The sequence below is a fragment of the Bos mutus genome, chromosome 16 (assembly GCF_027580195.1).
Source record: "Bos mutus isolate GX-2022 chromosome 16, NWIPB_WYAK_1.1, whole genome shotgun sequence".
Taxonomy (NCBI): domain Eukaryota; kingdom Metazoa; phylum Chordata; class Mammalia; order Artiodactyla; family Bovidae; genus Bos; species Bos mutus.
Window position 1 is genome coordinate 16,516,636 of NC_091632.1, and position 13,197 is coordinate 16,529,832.

Sequence of the window (13,197 nt, forward strand, 5' to 3'; positions counted from 1 at the left end):
CCCCTCCGCCCCAAATCACGCTAGTGGTGAAGTCATGTGACTCACCATCTCTGGTAGTTGAATAGAAGGACTTCCCAGGACTCTCTGGCTTGAACAAATTTCCATAAGAAGTATACAAATGCAATTGGTTCTACTGCAAGATGAAGAACAATGTTGCAAATAAGATATTCGGCTTAAGGAAAATCAGATTTAGAACATGGGGTTTCCATTTGAGGTGTCGGAGAGTGGAGATGCAGTTTTCATTGTTGGTCGATTTTATTGTATCCCATGAGAATATCATTGCTCTTGCCTGTCTTGCCACTATTTGGGTAGAATTTACAAAAGAACCTTTCCAAGTAAGGAGGGGAGGGGGACTTTAAAAATGTTTCAAATGCTTAAAGAATGAAGGGGGGAAATGGCAATGTTCTTATCCTTTTCAACATTTAAATTTAACAGTTCAACAGGTGCATCACCTCTCAGCTCATCAAGTGGTTTAGCAATTTCCGTGAGTTTTACTACATTCAGATGGAGAAGTACGCACGTCAAGCCATCAACGATGGGGTCACCAGTACTGAAGAGCTGTCTATAACCAGAGACTGTGAGCTGTACAGAGCTCTGAACATGCACTACAATAAGGCAAATGACTTTGAGGTAGGAACTCATCTTTATTTTTTGGTCATTCCCCTTTTTTTAAAAAAAAAAATTTATTTTCTTTAGAAATGTCCCAAATCAGTTTTTTTTTTTTTTCCCTTGGTATCTCACGCAAGTGTCCACCAGTAGGGCAAGAGGTGGAGTGTCAATGAAGAGCTCCCCCATGGGTCCCATCAGAGTCCTGGGAGCTCATCCACTTCCTCTTCCTTTCCCATCCCCAACCTCTGCTGCTGGCATGGGAGACGCGTGTGCCCATATAAGAGGGAAGTGGACAATCCAAAGCAAATGGCAGCAAGGAACACACACAGAGTGATTTCCTTTCCAGAAAAGAGGTCTCTACCCCAAGAGGCGTTTTGCGCATTTAGGTTCCGGCACGTGTATATAGCTGACATATGATGCTCTGTTCAGTGGTAGCTTCCAAAATTGCTTCTTAAAAAATCCAGAAGGATTGATTGGGGAGTGAGTCCATGGTTTCTAACTTTCGTCAGCATTCATTTCCTTTCTGGAAGAAATGGTGTGAGAATTTATACACGTTATAAGAATTTAAGTACCTGTCATAAGAGCTCCGTCAACATCATTGCTTGTCTGTTTCTGCTGTTGTCCTTTTGGGAGGACACCCTTATGGGTTCATTTTGCATACGTGTAGCTTCAGAAGCATACTGCTCTCCGTTCATAAGGTCTTATACACACTTCTGTATGTCTACATCCCACATATTCTAGGTATCTGTGAAACAGTAGTGATGATTCCCAGAAAGCAGTATCTTTGCAAAAATAAGAGATGTGTGGCTATGAGTAAGGCATTTCTTTACTGGCTGATGTGATGCCTCAGCAAGCATTTTTCATTGCAACATGATGACTCTCCATGAGACAACACTAGCGAATCTCCCAGTACCCACAAAGGCATTTTGCTGAGCCTTACTGGCTGGGGCAACAATGCGTGGAGGTGGGAATGTGGCAAGGGTTCTGCAGGCTGAACCTCTGATGATGAAGAGTGGACAGGCTGTGACTTTACCAAGTTGGGCCTTTTCTAGCGTCATCGAGGAGGAGAACTTTTCTCCCACATCTGCTTGTGTGGGTACCTTATGTTAGTATTCTTCTTTCCTTACACAGATAGGTAACCCCCAGTGCCTACCAAGTTCTCAACGCTGAAGGAGAGAGGGACACCTTGGTCTGGCCTTGTCAATAACTAACTGACCCTCGTTGCCCAGCCTCACATCCACTCCTGAAGGGGCCTGAATCCCAGTGGTTTTAGCTGATCTGTTTGGGCAGCTTAGAAAGAACTGACTGTGGAAGCTTAGCAGTGGGAAAGTCATGGTTTTTCCTTGAAAGTTAGAGTGTTTATATTGTAAGCCACCCTTTGATATCCAAGACCAGTGTATTTTTCTTGTCAAATGGGTTATAAGCATGGTTTTTCCTTGGCTGAACATATTAGCATTGAGGATCCTTCTTGTACTTATGCTATGCTTAGTTGCTCAGTTGTGTCCGATTCTTTGTGACCGCATGGACTGTAGCCCACCAGGCTCCTCTCTCCATGGGGATTCTCCAGACTCTTTGCGACCCCATGGACTTTAGCCCACCAGGCTCCTCTGTCCATGGGATTCTCCAGGCAAGAATACTGGAGTGGGTTGCCTTGCCCTCCTCCAGAGGATCTTCCCAATTCAGGGTCAAACTCAGGTCTCTTGTGTTGCAGGCAGATTCTTTATTATCTGAGCCACCAGGGAAGCCCTTTTGTATTTACTGCCTCACTATTTTAAAGTCTCATAACAGAGCACTGCTTTACTATATATACAGAACACCCTAGCAGGTTTCTCCTAAAGCTGAGGCATATGATGATGGCTAAGCAATTTTTTTTTTTTTTTTTTTTGCCACTCTGCATGGCATGTGGGATCTTAGTTCCCTGACCAGGGATTGAACCTGTGTCCCCTACATGATGACAATGGCTAAATGTTTTACAGAAATCTTATTAAAAGCTTCACTGCTCTGCACCCCCTTTCTGATAAGTCTATTGCTGTCAACTTTGAGCTAAGAGAATTCAACGGTATGCTGGTGAACTAATTACAGTTTATTATGATAAATACTCATTTGGCAGCGTGCATCAAGCTTTATAAAAGAATCGCCTGAGATTCATGGGATGGTTTGTGCATTTTTGCTGAGTAACAAACTTGAGAGAACAAATCCTGACAGTACCCATTAGGATTTTTTAGGGTCATTTAAACCTTACCTGGTTGGTTTTAATCCCCTCCTCAGCGTAAGGGCCAAAACAGCACAAACAGAGGATGGCTGACATCAAGAGGTACCCAGCAAGCTGCTCCATTTAGCATCATCTAAATCCTCCTTTAATATGATTAACATCTGATATTCCTCTCTTTGTGAATCATATCCACTTCCAGCCAGGCCACCTCTCCTTTATCTGCAGTGTCTATTTTAAGACTGCTTCAGCGCAAAGAGTATGGGGCCCAGGGAGCAGTTTTGTCACTTCTCATGTGACTTCAGACACGTTATTGGACTATTCTGGGCCTTATTCCTCCTTTGGTAAAAAACTGGACTCCTTCCGGAAATGCGCTAAACACGAGGCAGGAGGTAGCTTCTGCGCTGCCCACTTCACTCACGCCTATGTACGCACATACACAGCCTCACCGCCACTTATGTTCACAAAATGGTTTTTAATTCAGCCTGTCTTTAGTTTTTAATTTAGGAAGTTTGGGGCACGGATTCAGAAAAGCTTCAGATGAGATAATCCTTCTGTGCTGTGCCTTGGTGCGTGGAGGTCAGAGCTTAAGTGAGATGCTTAAAAAGCCACTGGCTTATCGTTGTCACTTTCCCAGTGTGGGCGGTGGCTGTGAGCAGAGGTGGACCCCGCACCTCAAGCCGATACCTCAGCGGCTGTTGTCCTCACTGCTTGACTTTCCCATCTAAGTTTCTCCCCCGAAGATCAAGTCAGATACATCTGTAGTCTGAAATGAGCAAGTGAAGAAGATGGTGAAGCAGAGAACTGCACACCTGGTTTCTCCTTACATTTTTAAACAGAGATGGGGCCTGGTAGAGAGACCGAAGTTACGTCTACATGAAGAGCCAGTCGATTCAAAGGAATATATTAAACCAACTGAGTATTAGCTGGCCAAGTAGTGAAACATCTTTCTTGATTGCAGTTTTAAATTTCTCAATCAGTTAATCAGTGGCTTGTAGCAATGATGAAATAGCTAGCACGGATTGACTGTTTATTCTGTTTATTGTGCATGTGCGCGTGCTAACTCGCTTCAGTCACATCCAACTGTGTGTGACCCCGTGGACTGTAGCCCGCCAGGCTCCTCTGTCCATGGGATTCTCCAGGCAAGAATACTGGAGTGGGTTGCCATGCCTTCCTCCAGGGGACCTTCCCAGCCCAGGGATCGAACCCTCGCCTCCTGGGTCTCCTTCATTGCACCGGATTCTTTACCACTGAGCCTCCGGGGAAGCCCCCTGTTTATCATGGACACTCTTCTAAGTGTTCTACCAATATTAACTTATTTAATGTGAGTACTAATAATGATATGGGTATTAACACAAGGAAAACTTCAGCTTGCCTAAAGCTTTATACTGTTTTTAAAGTCGCTCTAAGTAAGTGGGAGTAGAGGAGCCAGGGAAAGAGAGCAGGGGTAAGGCTGATGCTTCTGTCTCTCGCTACCACGTTCTCCTTCCTTCTTGCTCTCCTCCTACGCTTGTCTTTTTTCAGCTTACTGCTCCATCTCTGCCTCTGTCATAAACTTGCTGGTGGTGCCTCTGTCACAGCGAAGCCCCACCCCCCCAGGCCCCGCCGCTGATGGCTCTCAAGGCTGGAGAGGCTGCTGACCCCTGGCCTATGGGAAAATCAAGCAGATGGGGAAGGTTTATCACTAGTGTGGAAGGAGTGGCTTGCATCTCCCTCCTCTTCGGGACCCTTGCATTTCCTGGCCTGTGTGAGTCAGGACCTCCTAAGTGACAGGAGAGGCTGTTCTGCCTTTTGTATCAGTTTACACACTTGCCAAGATTCTTGGCACAGCCTTCAGACTTGGGGTGGTGAGAGCTTGAGAAGACCCAGGGGAGGTGGAAGAAGACCCTGTAGGGGGCGGGGAAGGGTGAACCACGCTTTTAGCTTGTGCCCAAGGGAAGAAAGTTGGCTACAGGACAGGAGCCGGGCACCTCCCTCCCAACGCCAGCCTGCGAAGGCGCGCGGAGAGGCATGTCCATGACAGGCCGCTTTGCACTCCCGCGTCTCACGTTAAATGAGACTGGCAACAATAAATTTGTCTTTCCAGGTGTTATGGTATGTATTTCCATGCTTCATTCTCACTTCACTTTGAAGAGCTTCCAAAATTGGTTTTTATGGGGAGGGAAAGGAGATTTGGGATTCCTTCCCAGTTTTTAAATCACACCGACACTTCTGACTTTAGAAGCATAGGAGTGCAGTTTTATTACTTCTGTTTCCCTCACAACTCTGGCGGGGAATGGAGGTGGTACGGCCTGTCAGCTTCCAAGGTGCGTTTACATGTTTCTGCAAAGAACTCAACTAAGGCAGCTGATCCGTGTAAGTCACGGAGGTTAAACGCACTGCTTAAGGAGACCCAGAAGACATCCACTCTGGATTGACTGTGGCAGGCTGGCCTCTGAGAAAGGCTGATCAACCCAGAGATGGGGGGTCTGGCATGGCCTGGGTGTAGGTTGGGAAGAGAATGTGGTGGGCACCTTCATCCAGGCGGAGCCTTCTGACCGTAGGGGCGCGCACATCCAATTGGATTGCTTTTCTGGTTCCGTCACAACTGTGGCCGGAACGAAGGCAAGGCTCACTGTCAGTTTCCAGGCCACCCTGAGCGGCCTTCTCCTTATCCAGTCCTGGAAGCTAGCTCTTCCCCGCCATGATCAGCCAGGCGTCCCCGTGGGCTATCAGTGAGCAACCAATTAACTGCGGGCTGGGTGCAAACTCCGAGGAAGAGGGACCGACTACCCTTGCCCTCGATAAAGACCCAGGGCTTTGGATGGAAAGCTTAGGAGCAAATAGCAAAGAGACCTTGATCCATTGATTAGCAGGCTTGTCAATGTCATTTCCTAAGATACGCATAACTCACGCGGCGGATGCTCCATCCTGCAGTGTGTGGTTTGACTTTTTTTTTCTAGGTGTCACATGACAAGCAGGAAGGGTCCTTCTGCAGGCCTCTCTCTGTGTCTTCTCTCCTTAGGAAGAAAATGGAAAGGCGGGACTCCTCACATCCTTCCCTGCCACCAAAACACACCCCCCGCCCAACACTTGACGCTTACACACACACACTGCATCTACTCTCTCCACCAGGCCCACCCCCACTCCCAGCCCACCCCCGCCTGCCACACCGTGTGTGTTTAAGAAGATTTAATATATTTGGAAGTCTTTCATTCGCCCTGTCATCTCTTTAAAGAAAAATGGGGACAGGTGGATTTAGGAAGCGCTTCCCTCTGCTCCAAATAGATACTTAAATATGAGTGATCATTTGGAAAACTGGCACAGGAGGGAAACCCTTTTACTCCTCTTGCAGTCTTTTGGCCTCGAAGCTGAGGCGCCATTTAAATGATCGCACAACGCGCTCTTGGTGGGTGGCGAGGAGGGAAAAGAAACCTTTACTGTTTCTTTCCCTGCCAGTGCCCCCACTGACAAGCCAAATTGATCTTTTAAGAGACTAAATGAATGTTCTCTAAATATCTGTACGCACGTGGCTGTCTGGGGACACGCTCCTTGTACGGGATGATTGCCTGAAATTTGAAGGAGGGAGCAGTAAAGGATACCAGATTGGGTCGGGGTGGGGGGCAGCGGGGCGGGGGAGGGCGCAGGGCGACGTGTGGACCCCAAGCTTCATTTCTGCACCTCCATCCTTTTGGGATTCAAGGTGTTGATCGGTATAATGAAGCGGGCCCATCGGTTTATCATCTATTTGGTCATGTCGTTGCATTTTTAGTGCCCTGTGTCTTTTTTGTCATCAGGTTACATTCAAGCACAGTAAGATCAACGTTCAAACCTCCTTACTCAACAGCTTTATTAGTTATAGCATTCCATGACCTTTCTCAACATTCTTAAAGAAAAAGATACAGTGTAATGTCGCTTTACTTTGCTTATTGTCCTTTGTTGGGGGGAACAAAGCATTTTCTACAGTGGCTATAGCACATAATTATACGGCTTTCAATGGCAGTGTCTTGGCACATATCGAAGTTCAGAGGAGCCTTTAGAAAAAAAAAAAGATGTTTTGTGGCAGCCTAGGGAGGGTCTCATCTTTCCTTCAGAAAATAGTTCAAGGCTCTTCTGTCAAGCTTCCCTACTTAGAGCTTTTTCTCCTCCTGCTTCATAAAGTTTAAAGCGGATTCAGTGGAGTTCTATGATCTATTTCCTTTGAAAGATTGTTCCTCGGCACAGAGAGGCCCTTTGACTTCAAGAGTTCACAGATTCATGTCTTTAGGTATCATATGTCTGACCTTATCAGTTACTCCATTTAATGTCGGAGAAAAAGTCTCAACTCTTTGTGTTTGTCTGTTTTGCCTCTGTGAAATGATTTGGTGAAAAAGACCATCCTTTTTAACACACCACTGAGAGGCCGTTTCTGCTGCAACCTACCCTGTGGCTTTTCTCTCTTTAAAAAAAAAAAAATTGTCCTTGTGTTTTGTGTATGGATGAGTTCACAGTGAGAATAGAATTATACAAGGGCAGGCGCACACACAAAAAAATCTTTTGCTTTCCTCCCCCACCTCCCCCCACGCCCCCACCCTACCCAGTGATCTATCTATTGGTGGCTGTACCCCAACAGGCAAAGCCATTTAGCAAACACAGAGGGGGCAGCCGCGGTGCTGGGATGGCAGTGGGCTTTTCCCTTGCTTCGACCTACCCCTAAGGCCTTCATAATTAATTGTCCTTCAGAGATGAGGAAAGTTCAGAGACTGTGTGGCATGATGGCCATTGTCTGACATTCAGTTCTCCTTGCCTCGCCTCTTTCTCTGCTCCCCACAAAGGGTTATCAATAGGAGAAAGGGAGCCGGTTCTCCGCTGAGTGCTGCTGGTGGTGGTTGGAGCTTTCAGGGGGTTAGTATCACTGTGTTCCGCCCATCCTGGATTAAATGTCTGTAGAGGTTCTAACCGCCTTTTGAAAAGCAGCCTGTTTGTTTCGCCGAGGTTAAACAGACTCATTTAGCGAACCCCAAGCTTGTTCAGAAGTTGGTGATCCCTTTTCACGTAGCAGATAACATTTTCAATCAAATTTTCCTCACCCCACCCTAACCCTGCCCCCAGGATTTGACTGCACTGTAATTGCTTGGTTCTTTTTCAGCCATAGGGCAGAAAATGGAATGACCATTCACTCACTTCTCTTAACTGCTTCGGTGTACATTTGCCAGAATAAGTGTTTGGGCAAACACACTTTTTGATGAAGCGTCGGACTTTGGTTCTTGAAAGTAGATTATCCCAGTTTTAAAATATTGTTTCACCTTCAGCGATTGCCTCAAGCCAATTATTTGGTAACATGACATAAAACAAATAAAAGCTGTTCCGCATCGCCCCTCCCCCCACCCACCCACCCCTGCCCTTTCAGCTGAGACGCCAAATAAAGACACGCCGTGGAGACAGCTATTTGAAAAGTAAAGGGAAAAGAGAGCCTTGAGTGATTATTATACTACTGTTCCTGTGAAACAGAGGGAAGCCAAGAAAACAAATAGAATCCTTCTTCCTAGGAGCAGTTGAACCAGCACATTAGAGAGGTTTAAGATCACGGGGCAGGAGTGTTCGTGGGGACCTCGAGGTGGAAGGGACCCGTATTGAAAGAGCATCTCCGTGTCCCTCAGAGCTGTGTCTTCTGGAGAAAGGGACCTGCAGGATGCCCAGAAGCAATTCTGTCCCCACCGCTCTTTGAAGATGCTTTCACAACAGACCCTTTGCTTTTTAGAGAGAACCCTGGATCGGGAAGTTGACACAACTAATACAGTCATACCAAAAACGGGGGAGGGGGGTTCATAAAAAATTAAAGTTATTCTTATGAATCTTTCAGTAGAAGCCATGAAAAGGGACAGTAGTGTAGTCTAGGTCCTTTGTGTTGCCAGCCCTTCTTCCGGCCTCTGGGCTATTGTTCTTTCAGCTCCTCAAACAGACTTTCACTTTCAAACTGACAAAAGTCACTTAAAAGCCAGACAGCTGTACTAACACACCCACCTTGTGGAGCAGGAGCCAGGCCAGGTGACGAGGCCGGCTGGGCGACCTTGTTTAAAACGGGCAGGGGCAGCCCCCTCCTGCCTTCGTGTCGGTGTGGGGCTCTTTGAGCTGGACTCTTTATTGCTACTGTGTGGCCCTCACTCCCAGGCTCCCCAAAATATGTCTTGCATTTTCTTTGCAGCGGGAAACCTTCACGACACCCCATGCTCATGTTTATCCCTCAGGCTTGGTGGCTAGGGTCATGGAAGTTAGAGCACAGAGCTTAGCAGCATCAGAGGGAGTCTGACTCAAAACTCTCTCCCTTCTGTTTCTTCCGTTTCTCTCTTTTTCCCAGCCTTTTCCAGCCAGTCCAAACCTCCCCTAAGCTTTTCCGATTTCTGTGGCTTTATCAGGAGTAGCTAGGACTGGAAGAAAAAAAAGAAAGCCACCGGTGATGGGTGATGGGGACAAGCCTCACCTTAGGAAGTGAGACTCCGCTAGAGAGAGGTGGGCACGCGGTCGTGCCCGCATCCCGGGCCTCAGGGCGCAGCCGCAGTGGGCCCCGGCGGGTCCTCCTCATGTGTGTATTACAGCCCCCCCTCCCCTGTCACCTTGTGTACAGTCTGGTCTGTGACACTGATGGTGATTATGTCATTATTTTGCTCTGGGGGCCCTGGCACATCTGCAGAGCCCAAGCACATCTTCTTTGTTGCGTTGGCAATCGTCCTGCACCACAAATGCTTCATTAGCCCTGCTGGCGGCCTCCTTGCCAGACGCCAGTGCCCAAATCCAGGCTTCTTTTTGCTCCGTTCTTTTGTGTCGCTGATGATCGAGTATTCATCTTCCTGGTTCTTCCCCCCTTTTCCTCGACTTCTGAACTCCAGATGTCCCGGCATGCTTGCCCAGAGCCTTCAAAAGTGTACCACGCGAAACACGGTGACTCTGCACCCTTGAACCTGACCCCACCCCTTCCCACCTTCCTGGTCTGCCCTTTCCCAAAGGAATCCATGTGACTCCGCATAGCACCCCCAGGGTGAGGACTGACGTTTTCAAACTTGCCCTTTGAAAAGATACCCAGGGATTGCTCCCAGCTTATGGTGTTCCTTAGGGTTAGAATGAAGCATTATTAGATATGGCTTCAAGATGGATACCTTTCTTCTCTAGCCCCACCTCTCCCAACCCCTTCCCTCCCCTTGGCTCTTTTTATTCCCTTCTGTGCATTGCCACATTTTACCAATTTTTCAGTAAGCAGTCTAAAGTGTGAGTACAGAAAATATTCTTCATGCCTTGCCGAGTCATCCGAAAGGTTCCTTTTCTCTGCATGGAATCTTGATCTCCACTCTACCCGGTCCCCAAATCCCCTCCCCCTGCCTCTATCTGCTGTCATACCCTCCCAGCCCCCAGCAACGACCTATTATTAGATATTGAAAGTGACGAATGCATGGCTGTTTTGGAAAGGAACTAAAACATTTCTCTCAAGTTTTCCTCTATGCATGGGATGGAGCCACAGCTTTTGTTAAGGTGTGCTGATTTCTACATTAACTGCAGTAAATTTTAGAGCTTAATATCTTGGGCTGTGATGGGTACTACATAATCGGGATGTTTAATTTCCTCTTAAATGTGAATTAATTGATCTGTGTTAGCGTATTATGAGGAGCCTCTTCAGTAGAGAGTTTAACCAATTTTATCCCCGCACCACTGCAACATAAGACGTTTCCAATGTCTCTATGTTTGAGTAAAATTTAGATTTTAATTTTAAGGTATATATACAAAAGGAAAAAATAAGTTCATAAATTTATTCAGAATCCTAGGACAAAGACCCTGGTAAGAATCGAAGAAAACCCCCTTCAAGGAATGAGTTGCCGTTTCTAGTAGGTTTCCAAGCTTTTCTAGTCACTGAGCCCTGGTCTGAATATTAGGAACAAAGCTAGGTCACAAAGGGAGGAGAGAGGTGGGCAGGTCATTAGGCCACCAGCCCTGGGCAGGGAGCATGTCAGGAGAGGTGGGTACCTGTCATTGATTGCATCATTTTCAAAAGATTCAGGATGTCCCCAGAACATTCTTAACCTCCCATTATTAGATCATTATGGTTTTATCACCCTTGGGTTTATTTAAACCTTTTATAAAATCTAACTTCATTCTCAGAGTACACCACTCCTCAAGATAATAATTCTCTAAATGTATTACCTGCTGTGAAAATTGTATCTTCTTTTTATGGCTGTTAAAGTGATTTCCCTGGAACTCCAAAGGGGTAGCCCTGGTTAGAATATCCTGGGATTTACGAACAGGACTGGGTCCATATTCTCCATTTCCTTTCTGATTTTATAGACTTTGATCATTACTCCCTCTTAATCTTCATCTCTCCAGATTAAGGAACACTAATCCTTTTTAAAAGTCTAATCTCATACAGTATGTGGGCTGCCCCCATCATTTCTATAATGCTCTTCCGGCAGGACCATGTTTCGGAGGTACAGTTACAATTCCCGGACAATAAGGGAGAGTTGGAGGGGGCAGCCACATCATGGCTTTATCCCTCACCTCCAATGAGACTTTTTTGATTGTCCCAAAAGTTCATCCTCAGAAGTTGGATTTCTTGAGTAGCATCTCGGTAGCATTTTCTGGTTAAAATGACCCCATGAGACCTTTTTATGAGACTGTTGGCAAGTATTCCAGCAAATCTGATTGTGTCTACGAAACGTATCCAGCACATAAAAAATGCACAGATCCATCTTGCTGTGCTGATGTTTTCGGTGTTTTGATAGGTACTGGAGTGTTTGACATCATGAAAACACAGCCTTAGCCTTGAGCATAGTGTCTAAAAATGACCACTAAGGCAAGAAAGCTCTGGTCTCTATATTATGCTTAAGCAGGAAACAAAATGTTCCCTTACAAGAAGGTGTACTTTTATTTATAAAAGCATCACCTTGAGATCTTAAAAGGGAATTCCTTTGGGGAAGTCTTTTCAATGTCTTTGAAAGTGTAAGTGTTAGTTGCTCAGTCATGTTTCTTTGGGAACCCATGGACTGTAGTCCACCAGCCTTCTCTGTCTATGGGATTTCCCAGGCAAGAATACTGGAGTGGGTTGCCATACCCTCCTCTAGGGGATCTTCCCAACCCAGGGATTGGACCTGGGTGTCCTGCATTGTAGGTGGGTCCTTTACCATCTAAGCCACCAGGGAAGCCCTCAATGTCAGAGGTCCTGGACTCATAATAGTGGAACTTAAGAGCCTAGAGTCTTGGAACCAGTCCCTGGGATCAAACCGCAGCACTGACTCTTTTTAGCAGTGAAACCTTGGCAAGTGTCTTACGCTCTCTGTGCCTGTGTCCTCATCTATAAAACAGGGGAAATGATAGTGCCTACCTCACAGAGTTGGTGTGAGAATTAAATGAATGTCCACGAATATATTAGCAGAAAGTAAGTGCTATATAAGCACTTGCTTTCATTCATTAGCAAGCCAAAGAAAAGTTACCTTGCCGCCACGATCAGTAACCCAGCTACTGCATCGTTTCCTACCGATCCTAAACAGGAAAACAAACAAAGCAGAAGAGCAAACAGGGAATTGTCCTTAGAATTGGGACAGAGAGTCAGTGCAAAACTGGTTTTGAAAAGAGAAAGGGATTCCTTCTGCCCCAAGGTTGGCCTTAAAGGTGACAGCAGCCTGCAGGAGCTCTGGGGATCTGGAGTCATGGGTTCCAGATGAGAAGGGCACTAATGAGATGAGAGGCTAAGGTGGAAGGGACCCCGGATTGGGGGTCTGCCCCTGGCAGCACCTGCCTCATTGGGCTCCACTTTGGTCACCTGTAAAGTGATAAGATTAAAGACAGAGCTTTGTTCTAGCTCTGAAATTCTGCAGTTCTAGAATAGAAGACATTCTGTTTTCTCTACACAAGTCCTGTGCATGATGCAAAGCTTTAAGCAGTGACTATGGAGCCCCTGGGAATACAGATGGTGTCCACGTGGAGCCACTTCCACCCCTGGGGCCCTGCTGCAGCTTCATTATCTCAGTAAAACTCTCCAGGGTGCCCAGTTTAGTGTTCTCCCAAGGACCTCTTTGCAGATCTTTCAACAGTGTCCTTGGAGACATGGCAACTCCCTTGCTGGGATTACAGCGATGAATTTTTCAAATTCATAGACAATTTATTGTCATTATATGTGCTGCTCACTTTGTTGTGTTGGCTAGGGCAGCCAAACAGTGAGGACATTCATCTGCAAAGCCCTCATGCCTGTGGGTTTTTTAGGAGATGACACGGACCTGAACAAATGAACAGAGAGCCTGTATACCTGTCCCCACACACATTCCATCAAGGCCACAATTCAACCCAAACAGCCAGCCTGTGTAATATGTGTTAATTTTTGTAGCATATACAACATCTCCCCTCTTTCAGGACAGAGTTGATTGTTTTAGATGGCATAACTA

The 13,197-nt window shown here is 46.4% G+C and overlaps 1 protein-coding gene across 4 annotated transcripts in view; it reads left to right on the top strand.

The window, feature by feature from the left end:
• Positions 1-13,197, top strand: part of PROX1 (prospero homeobox 1) — a 53,781-nt gene that overhangs the window by 22,880 nt on the left and 17,704 nt on the right. For all 4 annotated transcript variants that reach the window (XM_070384770.1, XM_070384773.1, XM_070384771.1 and 1 more), the window contains exon 4: positions 436-630. In XM_070384770.1, coding sequence (XP_070240871.1) covers positions 436-630 — 195 coding nt within the window. The remainder of the gene's footprint in view (positions 1-435; positions 631-13,197) is intronic.